Below are 25614 nucleotides of genomic sequence, written 5' to 3'. Positions count from 1 at the left end.
ATCCATCTCCTTGTTCGGCAGGGTGCCTGCTTCTCCTTCTCCCTCTGCTGTACTCTCTTGTGCTCACTCTCTCTCGTGCTCTCTCTCTCTCTAACAAATAATATAAATAAATAAAATCTTAAAAAATATATATATATACAGGAAACAAATGAAATAAGTAATATACAGAAATAGTAACTAACACTATCAGAGAATTTATAAGGTATACAGCACTGTTTTAAGAGCTTTACAAAAGTCAACTTGTTTACTTCTCACAAACAGGGCTCCATCATTACCCCCCATTTTCCTGATAAGGAGACTGAGGCACATAGAGGCCAAAAAAATTTTTTTTTCTTTTTGCCAAAAGTCTTTTTAAATAGCAGATGTTTAAAACATCTTTTACTGAGATGTTTCTAAGATATATTACCAACATCTGCCTTTCTTTCACAAAGTTTATTGAACATAATGTAACCTGTTTCTAAAATGGTGTAACTAGTAAAAATAAGCTGATGAAAATTTAATGTGGCTTCCATTACGATTTCACTAAAGCATTCCTCTTCATTCTCAGGGAAACAAAAGGAGTGAGTTTAGCTAAATCAGGATGAGCTCTGTGTGAGGAGAGGCAAGACTTAATTGCTCTTGTTTCCAACCTTTATTAGGAGGGGAGGGTGACCTTAGCAAAGAACCAAAAGCTGAGAACTGACAGTCTTTATGGAAGGTTTTTCTTTAAAACTGACTCCTGCCGTAGGAGCAGATGCTCCATGCTCCAGTCAGCAGTAGAGCTGGGGCAAGTCAGCAATCTGCTTTCACTAGGTTGGGTTTTGAGCTGAGGCACAATCCTGCTGAGCCCACCTCCCCAGAATATTACCATTCTCTCTCCTGCCCCATTCTCCTTTCTCTTTTCCTGACTTGTGCTATGGAAACTTCCTTCTAGTTCTGGGGTGGGGGAGCAGCTTCCCAAAGAGGAGCTGGGGTTGACTTAGGTCTTGCTCTAACTGCTTGTTTGCTCTAGGCTGGTAGCGGGTGATTGAGAGGACCCAGCTGCTAGGGCACACTAGAACCCTCCCATAGTGTGGAATGCAAAGAATCAGTAATCTTACTTACTTGACCCTGTAGGCCCAATGCATAGTATAGTGTGCAAGACCTAAGAGATGCTAAATAAATACTTACTGAACAAATAAATGGACGAATGAATGAATGAATGAATGACCTGTGAGCCCCAACCAATTCATTTGCTTAATTCATCAGCATTCTTGATAGTTGTGGATCAGTCTAAGGAAAATTAATTTTTGTAATAAGATTGAAATGAGAGAGCTGGATTCTTGTCTCATGGAGTCAAAGAATGAATCTCATGGACAAAGGAGAGTGAGTAAACCTGTAGAGTTTTATTGAGTGAGGACACAGAAAAAGTCTCAGGAGTGAAAGGGGTCCCATTAGGGTTGCCATTGAGGGCTTTTAGGGTTGGTCTTTTATAAAAAGTTAACCAGGGAACTTAAACCTTTTTGACTTCTCTACTGGGAGCACCATTAATTAAGGACTAGTGATAACATTTTCAATAGCTTCCTTCTTTTTTGGGTCTGCTTATTTTCTCTTGACCACAGGAGGCTGTCAAAAATCAGATTTCCCTTTGGACATCTAGGGCAGGGTGGTGTGGTATGTTCCCTTATTTCTGGTTTCCTCACACCTCCATATTTTTGGGATTTCTGTGAGTCTGATCCCAGAGCCCCTTATCTATCTCTCCATTCCTAGCCCTGCCTGTCCCTTACTCAAGATCATGTCTCTGAAGATCTTGGCATGATTTTTTTTTTTTTTTAGTCCAGTTTTACATACTACCTTTGTCATTTCTTTGCATTTGTTTCCAGCTGAAATTTTCAGCCCTCCTCCTCTTACATCTAAAAATGTTTCACCCATTCTTTATTGACCATCTCAGCAGCTAAGCCTCCACTGACTCTTCTCTGAAACCTGGTTAAGAGTGAACATTCCCTCCCATAAATGCCAATAGGCCGGTGGTGGTAACTGTTTGAGTGTATGGTAATCGCATTGTACAAACTGCTTCCATATCCTTCTCTCCCCTCCCCTTTTGTTCATTTTATCCTTGTAACTTTCTGAGTCATTATGTTAGACAAATATTATTCCCCTTACACAGATAAGGAGATTTGGAGAGGTAAATGGGTATTTCAGGGACACAAGCCTAGAAAATTATAGAACATACAGTAGAACTCACGTCTTTTACAATGGATACAAAGGGCAAAGGCACTGCCTTGTTGGCTCAGGAGTTGGAAAACACTTCACCAGCTTCATTTGTTGGTTAAGTTTTGCTCCAAAATGTTTTATTTAAAAATTAATTTAAAAATGGGTCTTTCTATGTCCAAGTCAGCACAAAACCATTTGTGAGGAGTGAGGTTTATTTACTTGTTGTAAGTTTCTTCTTTGTTTCATCTTAAATATAGCCATTCATGTGGAGAGAAGGGGTAGAATAAGGAAATTGCCGCTACTATTGCTTTCATGGGTGGGAGATTGCAGCATTAAAGAGAAGTATGATCAGTAGCTGGGGTGGGAAGAATGGTCTGGTGTGGTTCAGGGACCTTCAAGAACTGCAGTTGGAGTCTCCGGGTCTCCCCTTGATAGCCCTTTGATGAGACCAAAATCTGACCATAGTGCTTAAATCCTGGTCCTTGGTTGGGAAGAGGGCTGGGGAGGAGCCAGGCTCCACCACACATTGCCCACAAGGCCCAACGTAGACTTTGGGCCTGCGGATCAGAAACAAACAAAAAACTCCTCCACGTCCCAGAGGTCTCCGCTCCGAGTCTGAGCCTCGGCTTCGTGGGGACAAAGTGGCCCGAGCCTGGGGGAGAACGAGATCTCCTGGAGACATGCCCTCCACCCGCGAGGCAGGGGCGGTGCCAGCGAAACCCGCGAGTGAACCGCCCTAACTAGTTTGTCCCTGCGGCCGTCTCGTAGCCGACGCCTCGGCGCCCCGAGTCTCCCTGCGTCGTATTGCCATGGCTGCCCGAGGCGGCGTCGCCCCTGCCGGCGAGGGTCTGCGCTACGCCGAGTACTCGCCGCCGGCGACCAAACGGCCGGAGACGGACGTGGACCAGGGACTGGTGAGTCCCGCCTGCTGCTCCCGCCTCTCCGCGGGCCTGCCTGCTGGCACCCCCGGATTCCCGAGGGCGCTGCCTCGCTCCTTTGTACCCTCTCACCCCCGATCCGCGGTGGTGCCGGTATTCACATTTTTGTCCCACCTCCTCCTTCGTCCCGCGGAGTCGTGCTCTGTGCCCGGCGCACAGAGTCGCTGTTCCCTCCAGGAGCTCACAGTATTGTCGGGGGTCCGAGCGGGAAGACAAACAATTGCACCTACTGTGTGATAAGTACTCCAGGGGGGATTCTCAGAGGAGGAGAGCCCGCCCAGTGTTGCGGGGTAGGGAGTGAGGTCAGAGGAGGCGTCCTGGAGAAAGGGACGATTAAAAACGGAACTATGAAAACGAGTGGCTGTGAAGTCAGCGGAAGGAAGAGGAAAGAGGAAAAAGTGTTTGACTTACCGGTAGTAGTAGTAGTTACGGAGTCGTAGGCCAGAGGACCAGGGGCTAGTTGGAAATCGCCAGGTGGTTTTTTTCAGGTTGAGCTGCTGAGTTGGGAAAAGCGTTCGACAGAAACGTAATGAGAGCCTCATATATGTCTTTAAGTTTTCTGTAATGATATTTGAAATCTAAAAAGGAGATGAATTTCATTTTAAGTGTATTTTTATTTAATCCAATGTATCCACAATAATATTTGACATGTAATCAATATAAAATTACTGAGATATTTTACATCCTCCCCCCCACTCCATTTTGCACCAAGTCTTTGAAATCCAGTATGTGTTTTATAATAACAGCACATCTCACTTGGGACTAGCCACATTTCAGGTGTTCAGCCACGTGTAGCTAGTGGCTACATTATTAATCATTTTAGTTCCCAAAGATTAATGGGAATTAGAACATATGAAGCATCTGGTAAAGCACCTGAAGGAGTTGGGATATCCTGAGGGCAGTGGTACCATTTTGATGAGTTTTAAGCGGAGAACTGATAGATTGGGCTGTTAAACCAAGCTCTCTCAGGCTTTGTATAAGAAGAATGGATTAGTTGGAGAAAGTCTAGAGACAGGGCTGTTTTAATTCTTTTTCACACGTCATTCCACGCTGTGCCAGCCCGCACTGCTATATAATTTGCCTTTAGATGCATAGCACTTATTGTCCATACCAGTTGCTGACTACTCATACACTGTATTGTGACACCTTTTAGGTTGACCCGTCATTTTCCAATATTTTTCTAAATTTCCCAAGAGCAGGGACTGCGGATTTACTTCAAGGAAGCACCAATTTATGAGCACTCAATTATCATTACTTGATTAATGGGTAGATTTCTGCAGCCATCAGAAGGGCTTACGTGGGAAGGTTTCAGAAAGCAATATGCTTTCATTCAACAGACATTTCTTGAATACTGCTAGATGCCCTGTATTATCCTAAGACCTTGGAATAGAGAAGAAAACAAAACAGATTGGGTTAAAGCCTCTGCCTTCAACTCAGGTCATGATCCCAGGGTCCTGGGATCGAGCCCTGTATCAGGCTCTCTGCTCAGCAGGGAGCCTGCTTCCCCCCTGTCTCTGCCTGCCTCTCTGCCTACTTGTGATCTCGCTCTGTCAAATAAATAAATAAAATCTTTAAAAAAAAAAAAACAGATAAAAGTTTGAAGTAGCAGGCTCTAAGCTTCTGCTTGTCTGATTCCTTCTTTACCACAACCTTGTGAGGCAAGTCCTTTTTAATTCTCTCTTTTTTTAATTTAGTGTTTTCAGTGTTCCAAGATTCATTGTTTATGCACTACATAAACATGTAGTTCCATGCAATACGTGCCCTCCTTAACTACATAAACAAGTGTTCCATGCAATACGTGCCCTCCTTAATACCCACCTCACTTAAGAGATGAGGAGACTCAGGGATGCTTGGGTGGCTCAGGTTAAAAGTCTGCCTTCCATTCAAGCCATCATCCCAGGGTCCTGGGATCCAGTCCAGTGTGGGGCTCCCTGCTCAGCTGGGAGCCTGCTTCTCTCTCTCTTCTCTACCCCTGCTCTTTCTCTCTCAAATAAATAAATAAAATCTTGCAAAAAGAAAGAGAGAGACTTAAAGTGGTAAGTAACCTACCCAGAATCATTCTCCTAGTAAGTGACAGACCTAGGATTCCAAATCCTGTATACCGTTTCCACTTACTGACTTCTTAGAAATAAGGCTTTCTGAGTAGAGTGTTCAGTCTGTGATGTAGACTGGATAAATTATTAGGTTAGGTAGAAGGAATCTCTTTATGGGGAGTTGTAAAAATCTCCATACTGGACTGATTGGCAAGGCAGCTGGGAGCTTCTGTGGTATATTGAAGATAGAAGTAATGTTGGTGATCTTTTACATCTGTAGGTACTTCATTTGGAAGAAGATACGTGTAGAATTTAAGATATCAGTTAGGAGACATCTTTAGTAGTCCAGTCACGTGAAGGCTAAGATGTAGGCCAGTGATTCTAGTGATTCCTGTCCAACCTAGTGCCCCCAGTGCCCCCTTTTTTATAACCCCATTCTTCAAAGTCTCCTGTAATATCCTAAAATGCTACTGACAGGCAATGAAATCTGTTCATAAAATAACTTAAAAATCAGTGTAATGCTCTAATTGAGACATAAAGGTGAGGTATTTTATTAGAAAAAAAAACATGTTTACTATTTAAGCATGTAAATGGTCAGACATGATTACATTAGGAGACATAATGAAGTAATCAGTTGCTGGCATATTGCACCAGTGCAAAGAACCACTGTGAATGTAACAGCTACAAATACAGACCACTTTTCCAATGTATTATACTGGCGTTTCAGATACCATAAGGGCCATTGTCATTGGCAAACTGATTTTTCCCAAATTGTTAACAATTTTTGGTAGAATTTTAAATTAAATAAAGTGGAATCTTCCCTCAATTTACATAAGATTTGTGCTTAAGAAAAATTTAGTCTTTTTAAAACAGTGTGAAATGATACATTTTATATATACTGTATTACATAAAGTTCTAGACTAAGATGATAACAAATAAGCTTTTTACCTACTTCAGTGTACAGTAGAATCTTTTAAAACCCTGAGGGATGCAGGTAGTTCTTTGTTGTAAAGGTTGTTTCATACATTTTAGAACTTCTAGGATGAATAGTCCCCCATCCACCAAATACTTGCCCTCCTATCCAAATTATTATTGCAACCAAAAGGTCCTCACAAATTTTCAAAATGTCCCTAAGGGCCTATTCTGCTTCTGTTGGAATCATTGGTCCAGGTAATTATGAGTGATGAGTTAGAAGTTAAGAGAACTGATAATAATAATTTGGGGGGAGCTCAGAAGTACTGAAAATGATGGAAGGCTGACAAAGGGTAAGTGTTAGGAAAAAATAAATGACCCAGGAGTGGGACATTTTGGCAATCTTACTGAAAATAGTAGAAAATAAAATGTCAAGGAATTGAAGAAAAGATTTTTCTTATCATTTTTTTTTTAAGATGCAATTTATTTTGAAGTTTTTGAAATACAGCATCTGTAGTTGTAGATGTTAAATAACTCTTAGGTAAACTTTCCCTTAGGGACTAAGAATTCATCTGCATTAACCAGTTTAGGAGATTAAAAAGATAAAAATGTAGATAAAAGTACTTGGGTAGTACCTTGAATAAAATAGTATCTTACAATTAATTGTGTAATAGTCAGAGGTCATGGTCAGATTTTGCTTTAGCAAATCTGATTCTCATGGAAAAGTAGAGAAGAAGCTTTAACGTTAGGAAGAGAATATTATCAATTTTTAAAGCATTTTGAAAAAAAAAAACAGTTTGTATGAAATGATAACCTTTAGTTTTCAGTACTTTACCCAAAAGTGTAACTCCTTGTGTTTGTAGGATAGTGTAAAATACAAGAAAATTTGCTATATATACATTTCAGTGATAGGCCAACTTGATAACATGAAAATTAAAAATGTACCAAACTTGTAAATTATTAAGTACTTATTTATTACTGAAACAAAAGAAAGCACTTCTTCTATTTTTCATTTAAAATGTTTACCTTGAAGCTTCCTTTTAAGAAATCACATGGATTACATGGATTACAGATTTTTTTTTTTTTTTTTTTTTTTTGAGAGCGACAGGGGTGCTGGGTGGCTCAGCTGGTTAAGCTTCTGTCTTTAGCTCAGGTCATGATCCCAGGACCCTGGGATCAAGCGCCACATTTTCATCGTCAGGGCTCCCTGCTCAGTGGGGAGTCTGCTTCTCCCTCTGCCTGCCACTCTCCCTCCTTCTGCTCTCTTTCCCTCTCTCTCTGAATGAATAAATAAATAAATAAACAAATGAATAAATAAAATCCTCAAAAAAAAGTGACAGCAAACATGAGCTGGGGGGAGAGTGGAAGAGGGGGTGGAGAGAATATTAAGCAGGCTCCACAGCCCAAGGTAGGGCCATCTCAAGACCTGGAATCATGACTAGCCAAAACAGAGTTGAATGCTCAACTGACTGAGACACTCAGGTGCCCCAGACAAGAACTTTCATATGCTTCTGTCATTGGCACTGTATTTGACTCATGGTAGTCACTTAGTTATAAATTAAATGAACAGCTATTAGCTTCTGTTACTATTGAGTGACTTTGAATGTTTGATTCTAACTTCTTGATAAAGGTATTTTTTTCTGTAGGACTTCTCCTTAATGTTAGCTTCTAAAGGAGAACAAGAGTCTTTCTTACTCACTATTCTATTCCTGGAACTTAGCATAAAGTCTGGTGCATGCTCAACAAATATTTGTATATGTATATGGTAAATGCTAAATAAATATTTGGGGTATGAGTGAATAGTCTCCATCTTTCCTTTCTCCATCACAACTATCTTCTTGAGGCAGAATAATGTTTTTCCTTATTAATTTCCCACTGGTACAACCGTTGTCTATCTTGAACTTAAATATTATAGTCTTGAGATAGAAGTTTTGGCACTTTATAATGCTTTCAGCAATTTATATTCATTGAGATGGTTATTACTGCTTATTTATTGTTTTGGAAGAATTAAATGCCTTAGGGAATTTGTAAACAACTTTGATTCTACTCCCCACCCCTCCACCGCCCCCCTCACCGCCCCCCCCCAATTGCCAATGAGCAGTAGCTGTGATGGAATGGGCTGTTTTCCCAGTTTACAGAAATTCTTTGATTCGTAGTAGTGGAACATTTAATTTTTCTGGTTTGTTTTTTCTGGTGGATATATTTTTTAAAGATTTTATTTACTTATTTGTAGAGAGGAAGAGGGAGAGAGTGTGTGTACAAGAGCTGGGGAGGAACAGAGGGAGAGGAAGAAGCAGACTCCCCACTGAGCAGGGAGCCCAGCATGGGGCTGATTCCAGGACCCTGGGATCATGACCTGAGCTGAAGGCAGACACTTAACCAACTGAGCCCCCCAGGCGCCCTGTTTTTTTTCTGGTGGATATTTGAAACTAGATGGCAGTAACAAGAGATACCAGACTTGGCCCATTTGTTGATTTGCTGGTGTTATTTAAATAGTGCTTCTCCTTTTTGAAATATGTCTTTTATTTATTTTTAAAGATCTGTTTATTTTAGAAAGAGAGAAAGAGAGAGCAAGCGGGAGCAGGAGGGGCAGAGGGAGAGGCAGAGTGAATCCAAAGCAGACTCAGACTCTGAGCTCAGTGCCCAGTGTGGGACTCAATCTCACAACCCTGAGATCACAACCTGAGAGGGTGCTTAAACCTTCCACCACCCAGGTACCACTGAAATATGTCTTTTAAATTAAAATTAGAGGGGCTCCTGGGTGGCTTAATGGGTTAAGCCTCTGCCTTCGCTCAGGTCATGATCTAAGGGTCCTGGGATAGAGCCCCACATCAGGCTCTCTGCTCAGCAGGGAGCCTGCTTCCCTCTCTCTCTGCCTGCCTCTCTGCCTACTTGTGATCTCTATCCGTGAAATAAAATTTTTTTTTAAATCTTAAAAAAATTAAGATTAGATATTCATTATAGGCAGAGATCATGTTTTAAGGATCCTCTTTCTCTCAGCTCTCAACATAGTACCAGTACCAGTCACATAGTTACTGCTCCATAAATTTTTGTTAAATGGTTAAATTAGTGGTTCAATGAAACAACTGGATAGGAAAAAAAATAGAGGATTTGAGAAATGTTTTATAGAAGTATAAGCTGATAGCCCTAAGGAATAAAAAGAGTAAGATAAATGAGACTGTCTTTTTTTTTTTTTTTACTTTTTTAATAGTAAAGGCTAAAATATAAGTATCTAATACATTTTATATACCATCAGAGTACACTCTGGACTTCTGATGGTTTTTGTCATTTTATTGCTTATTACGTCCAAAAACACAGTCTCCAAATCTCTTTTTAAAGTTTTGTCAGTGCATTCAGTTTAATAAAAAAATTTTTGAATACCAAATACATGGAGGCTATATACTAGATGTCTCTGGGGCAGGTATGGATAAACCACAATTGCCCCTGACCCTCAAGGACAGAGGTAAACAAATTTTTTTGGTAGAGGGCTAATAGTATTTTAGGCTTTGCAGGCCATGTGGTTGGTCTCTGCTAAACTAGGGAACTCTGCCATTGTCAAGCAAAAGCAGCCATAGATAATGCATAAATGTAGCTGTGTTTCAATAAAACTTGATTTACAAAAGTAGTTGGAGGGCCAGATTTGGGTGTGGCCTGTAAGTTTGCCAGGCACCACTCTAGAAGGTAAATTGGATCAAATTTAAATACCTAATTCAAGACCAGCTCTATTAAGCACTGTTGTTTATTTGTTCATTCATTCATCCAACACTTATTTATTGAGTTTCACTTTAAAGCTCCTAGAAAAAAACATGGGCACTAATTGCTTTGATATTGGCCTTAGATATGTCTAAGATATGTCATTTTTTAGATATGTCTCTCGGGCAAAGGAGACAAAAGCCAAACTTCCTAAATGTGAGATCTGGAGTCCCATTAGGTAAGGTACTGAGGCTAAGTGCTGTAGTTAAGTACAAAGACAAATTAAACATGGGTTTTGTCCTCAAGGGGCTTGAAAAATATTTGATTTTTCAAAAGAAGCTAGAGAGAGAGAAAAGCAAATGTAGTTTACTATCAAGGGGAAAAAAATAAGGAAAAATATATTGGGATTACAGTTGTGGATACACCTGAATGGCAGGTTTAGGAGCAAGGACCATGTCTATAGGCAGTTGAAGTTTTGTAGGAGCTGGGCTTCATGAATATTAAGCCTAAAGAAATGTTTAACAGAGGGGTAGAGGATAGAGAAGCAGAAAAGGGCAGGATCAGTGAAGACTGTATTAGAATGGGCAGTCCTCTGGATTCTAGAGGCCATAATGGCAGCAGTAATAGCAGTGGTAGCCAAATTTTTTTTTACCAGGCATTAGGCTAATTCTTTAAATGCATGAACTCATTTAGTCCATGTAATAACCCTGTGAGATGTAGGTACTATTATAACCCCCCACTTACAGATCTAAATTGAGGCATAAAGCAATGAAATAATTTGCCCAGGGTCCCACAGTTGATGTGTGGATGAACCCCAAAGGTATTGTGCTTTTTGGCCTCTGCTTTTAGTCAAAATATAATTCTATCTTCTTTCCCCTTCAAACTTCCTAATTGTGTCAGGGAAGGTCTAACCAGGAAAACAGACACATCTAAATTATGTAAAACGAAGGAAATGTAGCACAGAGAGTTGGCTTTATAGGTGAAGGAGTTGCTGCGAAGCCAGGCCGGATTGTGAGGCAGTGCAGAGGTTGAGAACAGGAAAAAGCTGTTAGCCTTCTCAGGGCTGTGGGGTCAAAAGGAAAGAGGTAGTGTTTTCATAACCATCCTTGGTAACTGGACCACGGGGGTCTGTCCAGTGGGGAGCTGCACTCACGGAGACACAGAGAGGAAAGAGGAGAGGTACCCTGGCCTTTCCCCTTTACCACCCTCCTGTCTCCCACGATTGCATCCCATTGGTAGGACCCCGCTGGACCAGGTGACGCAGGAGCCTGCAGGACTTAGCTGTCCTGCCAATGGAGCGGAGTAGGGGGAAGCCGGGGAATGGATCAGTGAATACAAACAGCTCTGGGATGAGCACTCTCACATTGGTTATTTTCAGCTGTGACGTGATTTGAATTCCACAGAGGTTGAGAAATTTGTAAGCACAGTCTCCTAAAAACACTGTTACAGAACACTATTTTATAAATGGTGTGTAGTCCTTTAGTCCACAGGAGTCTCATTCACTCGCAGTGTAAGGCAGAGTATTCTTTCAGGAACTCCATTTTCACTGTCTTATGCTCTCTGAATATTATTTAAATGCTATTAGGAATTAAATAAGCATTATTCGCTCTCATGAAAATCTGATCACCATGGGTAACATTTTTTCCTTTTAAAATTAAATAGGCTTTTTTTTCAAATACAGATTTAGATTTATAGAAAAGCGAAAAGATAGCACACAGAATCCCCGTGTACCTCACTCAGTTTCCCCTGTTAACATCTTGCATTAGTATGGTCTGCTATCATTAACAAACCAATATTGCTTAATAACATTACTAACCAAAGTCTGTACATTTTTCAGATTCTTCATTTTTTTTAAAGCAAGTTTTTTTTTTTTAAAGATTTAATTTATTTATTTGACAGAGAGAGATCACAAGTAGGCAGAGAGGCAGGCAGACAGAGAGAGAGGAGGAAGCAGGCTCCCTGCTGAGCAGAGAGCCCGATGTGGGACTCGATCCCAGGACCCTGAGATCATGACCTGAGCTGAAGGCAGCGGCTTAACCCACTGAGCCACCCAGGCGCCCCCAGATTCTTCATTTTTTACCTGTTGTCCTTTTGATGTCCCAGGATCCCATCCACGGTACCACATTACATTGAGCTTTTGTGTCCCTTTTGGTTCCTCTTGGCTATGAGAGTTTCTCACACTCACCTTGTTTTTGATGACCCTGACAGATTTGAGGAATGCTGGTCAAATATTATGTAGAATTTGTCCATATGAAAGGCACATACTATAAACATGATCTCTCACTATATAAGTTAGCCTTGATCTAATCTGATGAAGTAGTATATTTCTGGTTTCTCCATGGTAAAGTTAACTTTTTTCCCCTTTCTATTTAGTACTTTTTGAAAGGAAGTCACTATGTGTGGTGCACATTTAAGGAGTGGGGAGTTAAGCTTCCCCTCCTTGAGGGTAGAGTTCTTTATGAAATCACTTGGAATTTTTCTGCACAGGAGATCATTCTCTTCTCCCCCACTTATTTACTCAGTCATTTATTTACATCAATCAAGATTTGTGGATATTTATACTTTGGAGGGTTATAATCCAGTATTGTTTATCTTGTAGCTCAAGTGGTTCCACCTTTGGCCTTGGTGGCTCTTTCAGTTGGCTCCTGTGCACTTTCGACATACCCCATTGCTGTGGGGGGTTTTTTGAGCACTTCCTTACTTTTGGCATTATAAGGTAAGGTGCTCTAGGCTCATCTTGTATATTTTTGTCCCTGTCCTAGAATCAACCATCTCTCTAAGAAGCGTTTTGTGTATGAAATCTTACCTCCTGGGAAACTTCATTCTGGGTCACAACTCTGGATCCTAATAGTTTCATTTTTTTCCTGTTACCCAACTTTTCCCCATTTTCCTTATCTTCTCCTTATATCGCTGATGAAGTATGATAGTAAAAGAGCTCCTTGTCTTGAGGTAGGTGGCTACCCTTTCAGTCCACCAGAAAATGTAGTATTTCTCCTGCAGCTTCAGCCATGCTCTTTTTTGTTTTGTTGGTTTGGCTTTATTTTTATTTTTCAACTTCTTCTATTAGGGACTGCTAATAGAGGATGCCAGTGCACTGTGAAATCAAAGAGAGAGATAGAGAGAGAGAGATTCATCAGTCTTTTTGTATTTATCATTATATTCCAGGCTTGTTGTAGAATTTTACTGAGTCAGTGAGCAGAAGTGCCTATCTCCAGGTATAAAGTAAAATATTGCATATTCTCTAAAAGATTTATTATGATCTTCCAGGGAATAATTTCCATTTCACTTTGGCATACCTGGAATTTAACAACAGTTGTCACCACTGCCTCAACGGAAAAAAATAATTTTGTATAGCAGATATATAGAACTGAAGGGATAAGAACTAAAACAGATGAAATCAGTTATATATGGTACTATAAATAGCCCTTTTTCCCTTAAATACTTCCTATCTGCAATAATGCTAAAGTTTTACTCATCAAGAACTTTATAACTGTATAGTACTTACTTTTTTTTAAAAAAATTAACATATAATGTATTATTTGTTTCAGGGATACAGGTCTGTGATTCATCAGTCTTACACAGTTCACAGTTACTTACTACAGCACGTACCCTCCGCAATGTCCATCACCCATAGTACTTAATATTTCTAGGTATATTTTATGGGTTTTTGTGAAAAGTTTTATTTTATTTTATTTTATTAAAAACGTTATTTATTTATTTATTTGACAGACAGAGATCAAAGTAGGAGGAGAGGCAGGCAGAGAGAGAGGAAGGGAAGCAGGCTCCCTGCTGAGCAGAGAGCCTGATGCGGGGGGGGGGGGGGGGGGGGGCTCGATCCCAGGACCCTGAGATCATGACCTGAGCTGAAAGCAGAGGCTTAACCCACTGAGCCACTCAGGCACCCCTTGTGAAGAGTTTTAAATAGAAGTTTTAAAAAGTACCATGAATTGATACCTAATTTGTATATTTCCTTTAAGTAATTTGGGGTAACTTGTTTCCGCCTTTACTTCCATTCTAGAAAACTTGTGCTATTCTACTATAAATATTTAGACTATCATGTAGTTTAGAACAGTTGGAATATCATGTAGGAATATCATGACTCATTCATTCTCTTTTCTAAGTGTCAACAGGTCTGTTTCTGACGCTAACATTATTGTCTGCATTGGTATTCTCGGGCTTTTTGACACTGAGATTTTGTAGAATATCACTTTAGGTCCTTGTACTCCAAATACTCTTTTGGCCAGTACAAGTTTTTTTTTCAAGTTGTTTGCCCCAAAACGCTGCTTCTTAATCTTTTTTAAGTACGTTATTTTATAAAGTGAAAAAAATTCATACCTATCTCCTGCTTCCATAATACTAGTAATGTTTTCTGTTTTTATTTTTTGAATATATAAAAATAAGATAAAACAGAATGATAGGTATGAAGGTACTGAGTTCATGATGTGCATGCACATAACTGAGGAAGTAAACTAGCACTTAGTCAGTGTCTGCTAATTACTAGATGCTGTAATTACATTTTCCCATTTCTCATAACCCTGAGAAGGTGGATGTTACTTTTCACCATTTTATATATAAGAAAACTGAGGACCAAAGTGGTCAAGGTCATATAGCTGGTAAGTGGCAGGACTAAGATATTAAACCAATTTTGACTTAAAAAGTCCTTGACTTTTTCACTGAATGATATTGCTGCTCCATCATTTAGTATCGGAACCTGATGATATCCAACTCTGAGAAATGATTTATAGTCCTGGTATTTGTGGTAATTTTCAGTCTTCAGATACTTCAAGATACGTTTAGAAATTCTTAAACCTTGAAGCCAAGTTAATTTTATTTTACCTTAACTCAGAAAGGAAGAAAAGAATACTGTGTAATGAAATTTAAGCTGTAAGCATAACCACTCTTAAGAAATTGTTGCCTAAAGTGAAAAGCTTATTGTAAGGGAGTAAAAGTTTTCAGAAAATGGCATGATTTCCCGAGCAAGAAGAATAAGCAAAGCCACAGTGTTGCAGGTAAGGTATACATCAGATGTAAGCCAAAAGAGTTTAGGGAGTACTTGCCAGGGACTCTAAAGTCAGTGTAATAAAAGCTTGTAGGAGTACATGATAAAGACGAGGCTAGCTAGAGGTGCAGCAAGATCATTTTTATGATCAGGGTGCAAAATTAAGTGTAGCGATAAAAAGGGAGATGCCAAAGATCAGTGCGTTTGTTTTTATTGAAGAGTGCCAGGAGGAGTTTGTTTTCAAAGTTTATTTGGAAATAGATAGGTCAGAGGGTTTCTGGCTTAAGAAATTAAGTTATTAAACCCTTCTGACCAAGTAGGATTTTCGCAAGGTTTTTCTTTCCTAGTAACCTTTATTTTTTCCTCTGACTTTGAAAGAAACAACCGTGTAATAATATATTATAGTAATTGTAATACCTACCATTTATTAAATGCTTATCACATCCCCAATACTAAGTGATACATGTGAATGTTCTAGTTTATAAAAATTCATACTTATCTATAATTATTATCCTCATTTTACAGATGAGAAGGTTAAGTAATTTGTCAGAGGTCATGGAGCTGACAAGTAAAGATTCAAAAGTCAAACCATATTTCTTTGATTTAAAAATCTGTGATCCTAGGACTTTGTTTAAATGATAAAATATAGGTACTAAGAATATATAACTACAGTTAAATTTTGGTTTATCTCATTCTGTTTCCTTTTTCTTCTGTGTATATGCTGTGCATTCTGTTTTATAATCATTTATTATATCATCTATAACCATTCCTCAGTATATTATTTGTCAGTGCATATTTCAGGTATGCCCTAATTTATTTAATTATCCCCTATTGCTGGGTATTCAAATTGTTTCCAGTTTTTATATTGCGAATAGTGCAGTGATGAATATTCTCATATGTAAGTTTTTATGCACCTCTCTGATTATTTTCTTAAAGATAATTTTTTAAAATTATACTTACTGAGCCTAATGACTTGAATATATTTAAGGCTGTTGATTCCAATGATGAAATTACCCTCAAGACAGATTGTCCCATCTGTCCCATCTAGCATCAGTTCATGAGATTTTTTTTACTGACTCACTCCCTCAACAACTTGTAAGACTTGGAGTTGTTGGCTAAAATGTATGCTTCTCATTAGTGGCCTTTGTACTGGAAGAATGACAAGATTGCCACATGTCCCTATCTAGAAGAAAAGTTTAAGGATATAAGAGTGATTTCACTTACATACTTATTAAAGTGGTCAGTGTAATCTATTTCCATACTTAACAAACTGGGTGATTTTATATTAAATGTAAGAATATTGAAAATACAATTTCTTGGGGGTGGGTGAGGGAAGATCAAATTTGTGAAAAAGTAGGGAGTTATAAGAAGCAAGGGCATCAAGGACTGGTGCTAGGATCTAGTTTGGCATTAGATAATTAAATGGTAATATGTTTTCTAGGTAATTAAACTAATAAATAGGATAAGACATGACAAGGTTTTTGTGAATGGTCATTAAAGTCAGATAGGGATGTTTAATCAAATATGAGTTTACAATGGAAAGATTGACAGGTTTTTATAATTTGAAGAATATGGGACTAATTTTAAATTGTTGGTTGAAGACATAGGGGCCCCTATGGAATTAAAATACTTACATTTTAGTTCTAAAGCAGACACTGATAACCCCGCTATAACTTGGGCAAGGCATGTCACTTTTCAGGACTTCAGTGTCTTCCTCTGGAAAATGTGGATTTTTCTATGCTAGTTTTCTGTCTTTTGTTTCACCTCTATAATTGTGACTTTGACTTACTGCATTGTAGTAAGAAATGCCAGCAAAACATTGGACACCCTGTGGAAGCTGTTGAAAATAAAACAGAAATATATCTTTTTGTATAAAAGTATAGTGTCTCTGTATCTAGAATAATGTATTTCTGCTTGCATCTTTTAAAACAGTCAATAGAAATTTTCCAGAAAGAGACAACAAATAAATATATTGAGGGGAGAAGTAGGTGTGGAGTGTGGAGGTGTGGGGAGGGGAAAGCTCATTTTAAAAAAAAGGCTAAAAAGTTTAGACCTTAATTTAGGGATAGTTTAGAACTCTTGATTCAGGAAGTCACTGGAAAAGAAATAATTTAATAAAAGTACAGTAATAAAATGGTAAAGGATATCCATTGGGTGAAAAAGTCCCTTTCTTCCAAATTTTAGAAACAGAACTAAGGATACTCCTTAAACTTGAAAGAGAAATTTAGGGCAGTGAAGAAAGTTAAAGAAACCAACTCTTAGACCTAAATGAACCTTGAGTGCCTAAAAGACACAGCTTTTGAGAGCAGGTGTATCTGAAGCTTCAGATCAAAGAACAAGTCTCAAAAGTTACATTTATAGATTTGACGTGTTTAGCATTGGGAAACACAAAGCAAGGATGCAGAGCCTACACTGGATCTTACTTCTTAACAAATCTTTTCCAAATGTGATAGTTGTTTTTCAGTACCATTCTGAGTTAATTTTCTGATTAGAATTTTGCTTTGAAGATCTTACCTGCTTTTGGTCGATCTGCTTAATCATGAGATGATTCCATATTGTTAAATAGATGGAAGTTGACTTTATATAAGTTGTCTGGTTGAATTTGTTTAACTATTTCACAGGCAACGAATCTAATCTAGATTTAACATTTTATAGGTATTTAACATAGTTTATAGATGATCCCTGTTCTCCAACACAGAGACATATTCACTCATGGTGACCTAAGTTCACAGTGAATTAAGAGCAAACCTTAATCAGAATTCAGGTTCCCCATCTTCTAACCTTTTTTTGTCCTAGTACCTTTCCATTTTCCTCCTTGGCCTAACCTTGACTCGGTGTTTCAGGTTTATCTGGACTCTTCTCAGAAGCCATCTATTACCCAGAAGCAGAGTACTCAGCCACCTGGCCATCTGTCTGTCTAACCATCTATCCCCATAGGCATCCATCCTGTCACTCATTTGACCCATACTCTGTTTTGGGACTACAAAGTTGAATAAAGCCTACTTCTTGCTCTCTAGAGGCTTATAATTTAGTAGGGGAGACAGATCATGAAGTTGTAGTCTGGGATCACAACAGAAATAAACTGGGAGGTAGAGAGGTGGTGCTATTGGAATAGGGGAGATTCCAGGGGCATTGATTTCTTTCTTACTTGGGTGTTTACTTGATCTTGCTGCCTGTCTAGAGTAGTTCCATTTCTCCTCTTTGCTGTTTAGTAGCTGAAAAGCCATATATCAAACACCCTTCTGTGTTAGGGATAGGGATTGATCATCTCTTTTAGTGAAGGGTGGTGAAACAGAAGGGCAGGGACAAATAGAGTCAGTGAGAGTAGTGGGGATATGACTCAGGTACCTCCGCTCCCTTCCTCACAGCCAGCATCTTCAGAGGAGAGAGAGTATTTTGAGAAAAAGTGCCATGGTCCAGATAGAGGGTGGGGCCGGCTCTCAGGGAAAATGTGTAAGAGTAGGTTCAGGTGTCTTATTGGTGCCCCCTGGTCAAGTATCTGCTGAAGTCATCTTTTAGCCTCTCCATTCCACTGCTTCCTACTACATTGACTAAATTATAATGAAGATATAAAAATGAAGTCTTCCCATCTAAAGTTAAAGTAAAAGTTTTTACAAATTTTTAGATAATTCCAATTACTATGTGACTATAATTTTATATGCTTAGGGTTTTTGGTTAGTGCATCCTTGTTCCAAAATTGACTGATGAACCTTGTTAACACCAGCAAAGTCTGTGCACTACATTATTCTCTGCACACTGTTATCTCAGTAAAATTGTATAAAGCAGTGGATCTTAACCTCAATGCTCCTGCACGTTAATATAGCAAGATGAAGAAAGGGATGGGATTTATAGCCATGTGCCTTTGCAAAGAAACTGGAGTATGTTTTTATCTGGTTTAAAATTTGAGCTTAAGAATGGTAATGTCCTATGTGTCAACTTTTGAGAATCATTAACAAGTAGTATTAGCATACTTTTATTATTCAGGAAGCATTTCTGGCTAAAAATTTAGTAAGTTCTCAAAGGAATTAGATACATTTATAGATAAAATAATTAAAGCAGGCTAGCAAAATTTGAAGACATACATTTTTTGTTTTAAAAATTTGAATCAGTTTATAACTTTTGTGAGGTCATCTTACTGTTCTGTTTCTTTACCCCTAGTGCAGTGCCTGGTCCTGTAGTAGGCAACCAGATTAAATGTTTGAATATTGGATGAATTAGTGAACAATGAACAGATTAAGGGCATATAACTAAAAGCTTTATTTTCTGATCCTGAAACACTGCAGAAATCTTTATCAGTCAGGATTTTTCAGAAAACTGAACCAAGTAGTTTGTATTATTTATTTATTTGTGATAAATAGTAGTTTGTATTATTTATTTTTGTATTATTTATTTTGTATTATTTATTTATTTTGTATTTTGTATTATTTATTTTGTAGTTTGTATTATTTATTTATTTATTTTGCTGATTTGGCTTACGTAATTGTGTGGACTGGCAAGTCTAAAATTTGTAGGGCAGGAGTGCCTGGGTGGCTCAACCAGTTAAGCACCTGCCTTTGGCTCAGGTCATGATCCTGGAGTCCTGGGACTGAGCCTCACATTGCATCAGGCTCTCTGCTCAGCAGGGAGTCTGCTTTTCTTTCTCCCTCTGCCCTCCCCTCCCTGCTCATCCTCTCTTTCTCTCTCAAATAAATAAGTCTTTTAAAAAAAAAAAAATTGCAGGGCAGGCCTGAGGGCTGGAGACTTAGACAGTAGCTTATTCTTGAGGTTGAATTTCTACTTCCTGAGGGAAACCTCAGTTTTGTTCTTAGGCCTTTCTACTGATTGTACAAGGCCTACAATATTATCAAAGATAAACTCCTTTAAAAGCAACTGATAGTAAACACTAACCACGTGTTCGAAATAATCCACACAGCAACACCTCCATCAGTGTTGCATTGATGACCTAACCAAATGGACATGGAAATGAACCACCTTTGAGTTTAAGGACTTGTAACCAAATGTACAATCTTGTTGGGCAAACCTGTGATAAGCCCAGGAGCTCTTCGTGCTTTCTGAGGCATCCACAGCTCTGTTGATATGGGGGCAGAACTTCAACCAGCCACACTTAATATCAACAAAGAAAGCTGCTTATTTTATTAGGAGAAAGTGGAGACAAGGTGGATCACAAGAAAGTGGATCACTGAAGAAACAGTACTTAAAAGACTATTCTTGGGGTGCCTGGGTGGCTCAGTGGGTTAAGTCTCTGCCCTCAGCTCAGGTCATGATCTCAGGGTCCTGGGACTGAGTCCCACCTTAGGCTCTCTGCTCAGCAGGAAGCCTGCTTTCCCCTCCCTCTCTGCCTGCTGCTCTGCCTACTTGTGATCTCTCTCTGTGTCAAATAAATAAATAAAATCTTAAAAAAAAATTATTCTTAAAAAATCATTATGTAGGGGCACCTGGGTGGTTCAGTCTGTTAAGTATCAGCCTTCAGCTCAGGTTATAGTCCCAGGGTCCTGGGATTGAGTCCTCTGTAAAGGCTTCCCACTTGGTTGGGAGTCTGCTTCTCCCTCTCTTTCTGACCTTCCTCCCTGCTTGTGCTCTCTCTTTCTCTCTCTCTCAAATGAATACATTTAAGAAAGAAAGAAAGAAATCATTATGTATAGCGAGGTTATAAGTTTGGGGAATTTTTATTAATTATTTTAGAAGTTAGAGAAATACTCAATTGGGCCAAGCCTAAGAGTTTTGTTTTTTATTATGTTTGGCTTTTGGTTTTATTTTATTGTTTTGCTTTATTTTTGTTTTGCCATTTTATTTACTCTCTAGTCTCGGTATAGAAATTAATGCTTGCCTGCAGTTAAAAATAAACCAAGTGACTTTAAAGTGGAGCAAATAAAGATGTAGTTTACTTTGTCTTTCCTTTTTTGCTTAATTTAAGGTTTTCAGGGGAATTCGTATTTGAGAGTTTCACATCTATTTGTTTTTGGCAATGGATGGTAAAGGCTAAGTAAATTAATGTGTACTGGTCCAATTTAGATATGAAAGTCTGTGAAATTCATGCCAGCTTGAAGATTTTAGGGAATGATTATTGTAAAAATTCTCTTCCTAATGTCATTCATTTTATCATGTCTGACACTTTTTCTTGAGTATAAATTGTCTTCTCTTTCTTTTGATCTGTATGTGCAATACCTTTCTTTCCCAAATTCTGCTGATTTGCCAACAGTCTTTCTTGTTTCCTATCTTTTTTCTTATTCACTTACGCTGTTTAAATTCAAAGAGCTTTCTTTGTAGAAATTGAACCAAATAATAAGGCAGCATAAAACACTGAGTTCAGCAGAAAGTGATTTGCTTGTGATTAACCCTTGAGAGTTGAGTCACTGCAATATAACAAAGAAAGAATGTTTTTTGAAACAACCTGCTCATTCTTCTTCTCCATTCTTAGATGAGAACTTTTTTTCTCCCCAGGTGTTATGAATTCACATACCGCTTTGCCTGGGCTTTATTTACCATTTTCATCATGATATGTTTTTAGAAAAAAAAGTCCAGAAGAGAGCTGATGACTTCCCTTTCTTCTGACCTCAGTCCTCTCACAGATTTTTTTTCTCAGGCAACACCATTCTTCCAGTTGTTTAAGGCAATAACCTTGACATTCCTTTTAATACCCCAGCTTTATTGAATTATAATTTACAAGTAAAAATTGTATATATTGTATAAAATTGTATATATTGAAGGTATACAGTATAATTTGATATACATATACATTGTATATGTATATCAAGCTAATTAACACATCTATCACCTCACATTGTGTGTGTGTATGTGTGTGGTGAAAACACTTAAGACATACTCTTGGCAAATTCAGGTGTAAAACTTACTCATAAGTGCAAGTTTGGCCACCATCACCCCATTTCTCCTATGCCCAGCCCCTGGCCACCACCATTCTAATCTCCGCTCCAATGAGTTCATGAGTTCAGCTTTTTTAGATTCCACATAAATGTTAGATCATATATAGTATTTGTCTTGCTGTGTCTGGGTTATTTCACTTTGCATAATGTACTTACTCCAGGTTCATCCATGTTGTTACAAATCCCAGAATTTGCTTGTGTTTTTTTTATGGGTGAATAATATCCCATTGTGCGTATGTGTATACACAAACACACACATTTTCTTTATCCATTCATCTATCATTGGACACTGTTTCTTCTCCTCTCATTACTTCCAATCTCTCAACAAATCTTAAAGCCTTCAGAATGTATCCAGAAGCAAACTACCTTTCCCCTTCTTCATCACTAATCCCTTTGGTGCAAGTTACTATTATTTCTCGGATTGTTTTAATAGACTCCTAAGTCATCTCCCTGTCTCTGGCTTTGACATGTTTATTCTTAACATGACATCTAGTGAATTTTAGAATTCTAAATAAGATAATGTTAGGCTTCTTCTCAAAACAGTCATGTCTCGTATCACTCAGAGTTAAAATCCTTATGTTGACCCCTAAGGCCTGACATGATCTGTCCCCATGTTACCTTCTAACCTCATTCCATAATCCTTCCCACTCTGTCAATTTCTGCTCTGTGCACATTGGCCTTCTGGGTATTCCTTAAACACACCAGGCTTACTTATGGTATGTCCCTTCCCTTGGGGCCTTCATTCTTATTCTTCCTGCCCAGTGATCTTTCCTTAGACACTGGCATGGCTTCTCCACTTCCTTCCGGTTTTTTTTCCCCCTAAAAATCACCTTTTCAGTGAAGCTTTCCCTGCTTACTCTATCTAAATTTGTTGCTCTCAGTATACAAGTACACACCCACTTCTTTCCCTGCTTAATATTCTCTACAGCACATAACACTTTCTATTGTATATTTTTCTGATTTATATTGTTTAATGTCTGTTTCTTGTGCTAAAGTGTAGCTTCAGAAGGATAAGGATTTTGTCTGATAAATCATCAGAACTTAGAATTGGGACTGGCATATAATACAGTAGGCACTCACTGAGTATTTATTGAAATCAGTCAACCAGTCAAAGATGAGAGATAGCCTCCAAATAGCTACTTGAAAAGTACCTAACTCTTTTATTGGAAGTTTCTTTATTTTCTTTCTTAAAACAATTCAGTCTTTTCATGTTTTCCTACATGGACCTGTGAATTATCTTGATTTTTGTAATGAAATTTAACTGACACACAGCTCTTTATTTCATTTTCTTGGTCATCTGTGAGATTGTTAGATATATTTACCTGGTCTAGGATGTTTAGAGACTTGATTATGTGTTAGTGTCTTAGTGAAATTTGATGACCACTGTCCATTTCTTTTCCCATTTCAAATATAATTCCATTCACTTGTAGACACACAATGCAGTATATAAATCATACAGATTCTAAAAGCCATTTGTATAGTGGGGAAGCTTCTTAAGGTCATTTTCATCTCATTATACAAATTTTTAAAAAGCTACTTTGTACTGGGTACTTTGTTAGGTATTGGAAATCCAAAGAGATAAATAGTCCCTACTTCCAGAAAGCTCCCATTTTAGAAAGTGAAATAGACAGGTAAAACCATTATTAAATTGTGTACCATGTGTTATAATAGATCTGTTAAATACTGTGAAGGCACTAAAGAGGTTTGCTTGGGTAAGGAGATGGGTGGGGAAGGCTTCCCTGGGAGATAACCTTGAAACCATTTGTTGAGGAGTAAGTAGGAATTTTCCAGGAGGACTGAGCAAAGTGGACGGAGTAAGAGTATAGACATGGGAGTAAAGAAGGAGTAGCAGAGATCTGCCACATTTACACAGTGTGCTGGTCATTTTTCATAACCTTGTTTCATAAATTATTTTGAGCATATTATGACATAGGTATTCATATTTCCATTGTATAGATGAAGAAATGGGTTCAGACAAATCAGCTTAGGGTGACAGAACCAGTAAATGTTGATTTGGATTTTGAGCCTGATTAACTTCAAAGCCCATACTTTCAGGGGTGAAAGGTATGGATAATCAGAGTGGAAGACTGAGGTAGTTCATGCTTGCCACATGGATGAAAAACATGAAGTCTTATAAAAGAATACAAATTTAGAATACTAAAGGCAAAGAGAAATGGGGAATGGTATGAGTTAAAGATGAGGAGGAGATGATATTAAGCAGATTTGAAGGCCAACAGACATCAGAAGCCATAATATTCTTCTGATACCGTTTAGTGTGGACATAAGACTTTTTTCTTCAGTCAGACTTGGCAGTGTAAGAAAAGGAATCTCTGTGGTACCTCACCAACTATTTTGAAACCATTCAATGATTTCATTGAGAGTTTATCATTCATTGGTTTCTGCAGTGCTATTATGCGTATGCCTGGACATTTTAATATCTAAAGTATTCATGCTTCGTGTATGGTCAAAGGTAACACAGTGAAAACTGTTTTTTGACATTTTTCACAGATAAAATCTAAAGTTGTCCTGAATTTTTAAGAATTAAATATCATTGGGGCACCTGGGTGGGTCAGTGGGTTAAAGCCTCTGCCTTCGGCTCAGGTAGTGATCCCCAGGGTCCTGGGATTGAGCCCTGCATCAGGCTCTCTGCTCAGCGGGGAGACTGCCTCTTCTTCTCTCTCTCTCGGCCTGCCTCTCTGCCTACTTGTCTGTCAAATAAATAAATAAAATCTTTAAAAAAATTTTTTTTCTTTTAAAAAAAAAAGAATTAATACCATTGGCCAATATCACATGAATTTGTTATGTGTATACATATTGTCTTTGTTTTTCAAGGTGACCATAATGAAATTGTTAAAAACTGAATTTGTGAATTGAAACAAATGGAATGTTTTCTATTTTCCCTATATCATAGACCGCTGTTTCCGAACACCAGTCTGGACTAGTTGTAAAAGAATTAGTTGGTAGAGTTTCTAACTGATGTGTAACTGATCTAGTTCTTATGTATATATGTATACATTTTTTCTAAGTTTTTATTATAACCAATTAACTCTAGTTGATTAACATATAGTGTAATATTACTTTCAGGTGTAGAATGTCACTCGTCATTTAACGTAGGACACCAGGTGCTCATCACAAGTGCCCTCCTTAATCCCCATCATCTATTTCACCCATACCCCCACCCCTGTAACCGTCAGTTTGTTCTCTGTAGTCGAGTCTGTTTCTTGATTTTTGTCTCTCTCTCTTCTTACCCCCATGTTCATTTGTTTTGTTTCTTAAATTCCTCATATGAGTAAAATCACATGGTATTTATCGTTCTTATATCTGCACATTTAAGATCTTTTATAGAAAGATATGCTTCTTTAAGTATGTTCTAGCCTAATTTTGTACAGAGAAGAAAAATGTATCTAAGAATTTATTTAGACCTTCTGTGGGTCTAGATAATGTTCTTTCCAAACCCATATACATCCGAGTCTGCAAATATTTCAAAACTAAAACTTGCCCAAGACAGCTTTGTGGATATTTTTAAAAACAACAACAAAAACCCTTGTATGGCATCCACATTTACCATCTTCTCTTTCCTGTGTGTATATGACAACTATGGCACTTTTAGCTAGGTGAGAGTAAAGGTATATACACATCTTTCTTTTTTAAATACCACTGCCTGATTATTTTTATTTGCAGCACATATTATAGTTTTCCTAAGTCAAAGAAGTGCATTTCTCTAGTTTCTGTAAAATCACAGAAGTACCATGATGCTAATCCAATCACATGAGCAATTTTAGACATTTAAATTGGTTATTGCCTCGTTGTTAGAAAATGACTTTCCTTGTGGTACTAACACTATGCTTGACTCACCCTTTTGCTTTTAAATTGTCTTTGCTGTGTTGTTTTTGTCATTCTGTTACTGGAAATTTAGCTTTACAGAGTCATTATTTAAAAAACATTTAAAATAAAAATTGAGGTGGGAGGTTGGGGTACCAGGTGGT

The 25614-nt window shown here is 38.2% G+C and overlaps 1 protein-coding gene across 2 annotated transcripts in view; it reads left to right on the top strand.

The window, feature by feature from the left end:
* The first annotated feature begins 2927 nt into the window (after positions 1–2927).
* Positions 2928–25614, top strand: part of DNAJC15 (DnaJ heat shock protein family (Hsp40) member C15) — an 85057-nt gene continuing 62370 nt past the window's right edge. For both annotated transcript variants that reach the window (XR_006384685.1, XM_044249798.1), the window contains exon 1: positions 2928–3086. Coding sequence is in view for 1 of the 2 variants with exons in the window: in XM_044249798.1 (XP_044105733.1) it covers positions 2982–3086 (105 nt within the window). In the remaining variant the exon portion in view is untranslated. The remainder of the gene's footprint in view (positions 3087–25614) is intronic.

The sequence above is a fragment of the Neovison vison genome, chromosome 5 (genome assembly GCF_020171115.1).
Source record: "Neovison vison isolate M4711 chromosome 5, ASM_NN_V1, whole genome shotgun sequence".
NCBI classification, from domain to species: Eukaryota; Metazoa; Chordata; class Mammalia; order Carnivora; family Mustelidae; genus Neogale; species Neogale vison.
Note: the sequence above shows the minus strand (reverse complement) of the source record. Positions and strands in the feature narration are given on the sequence as shown.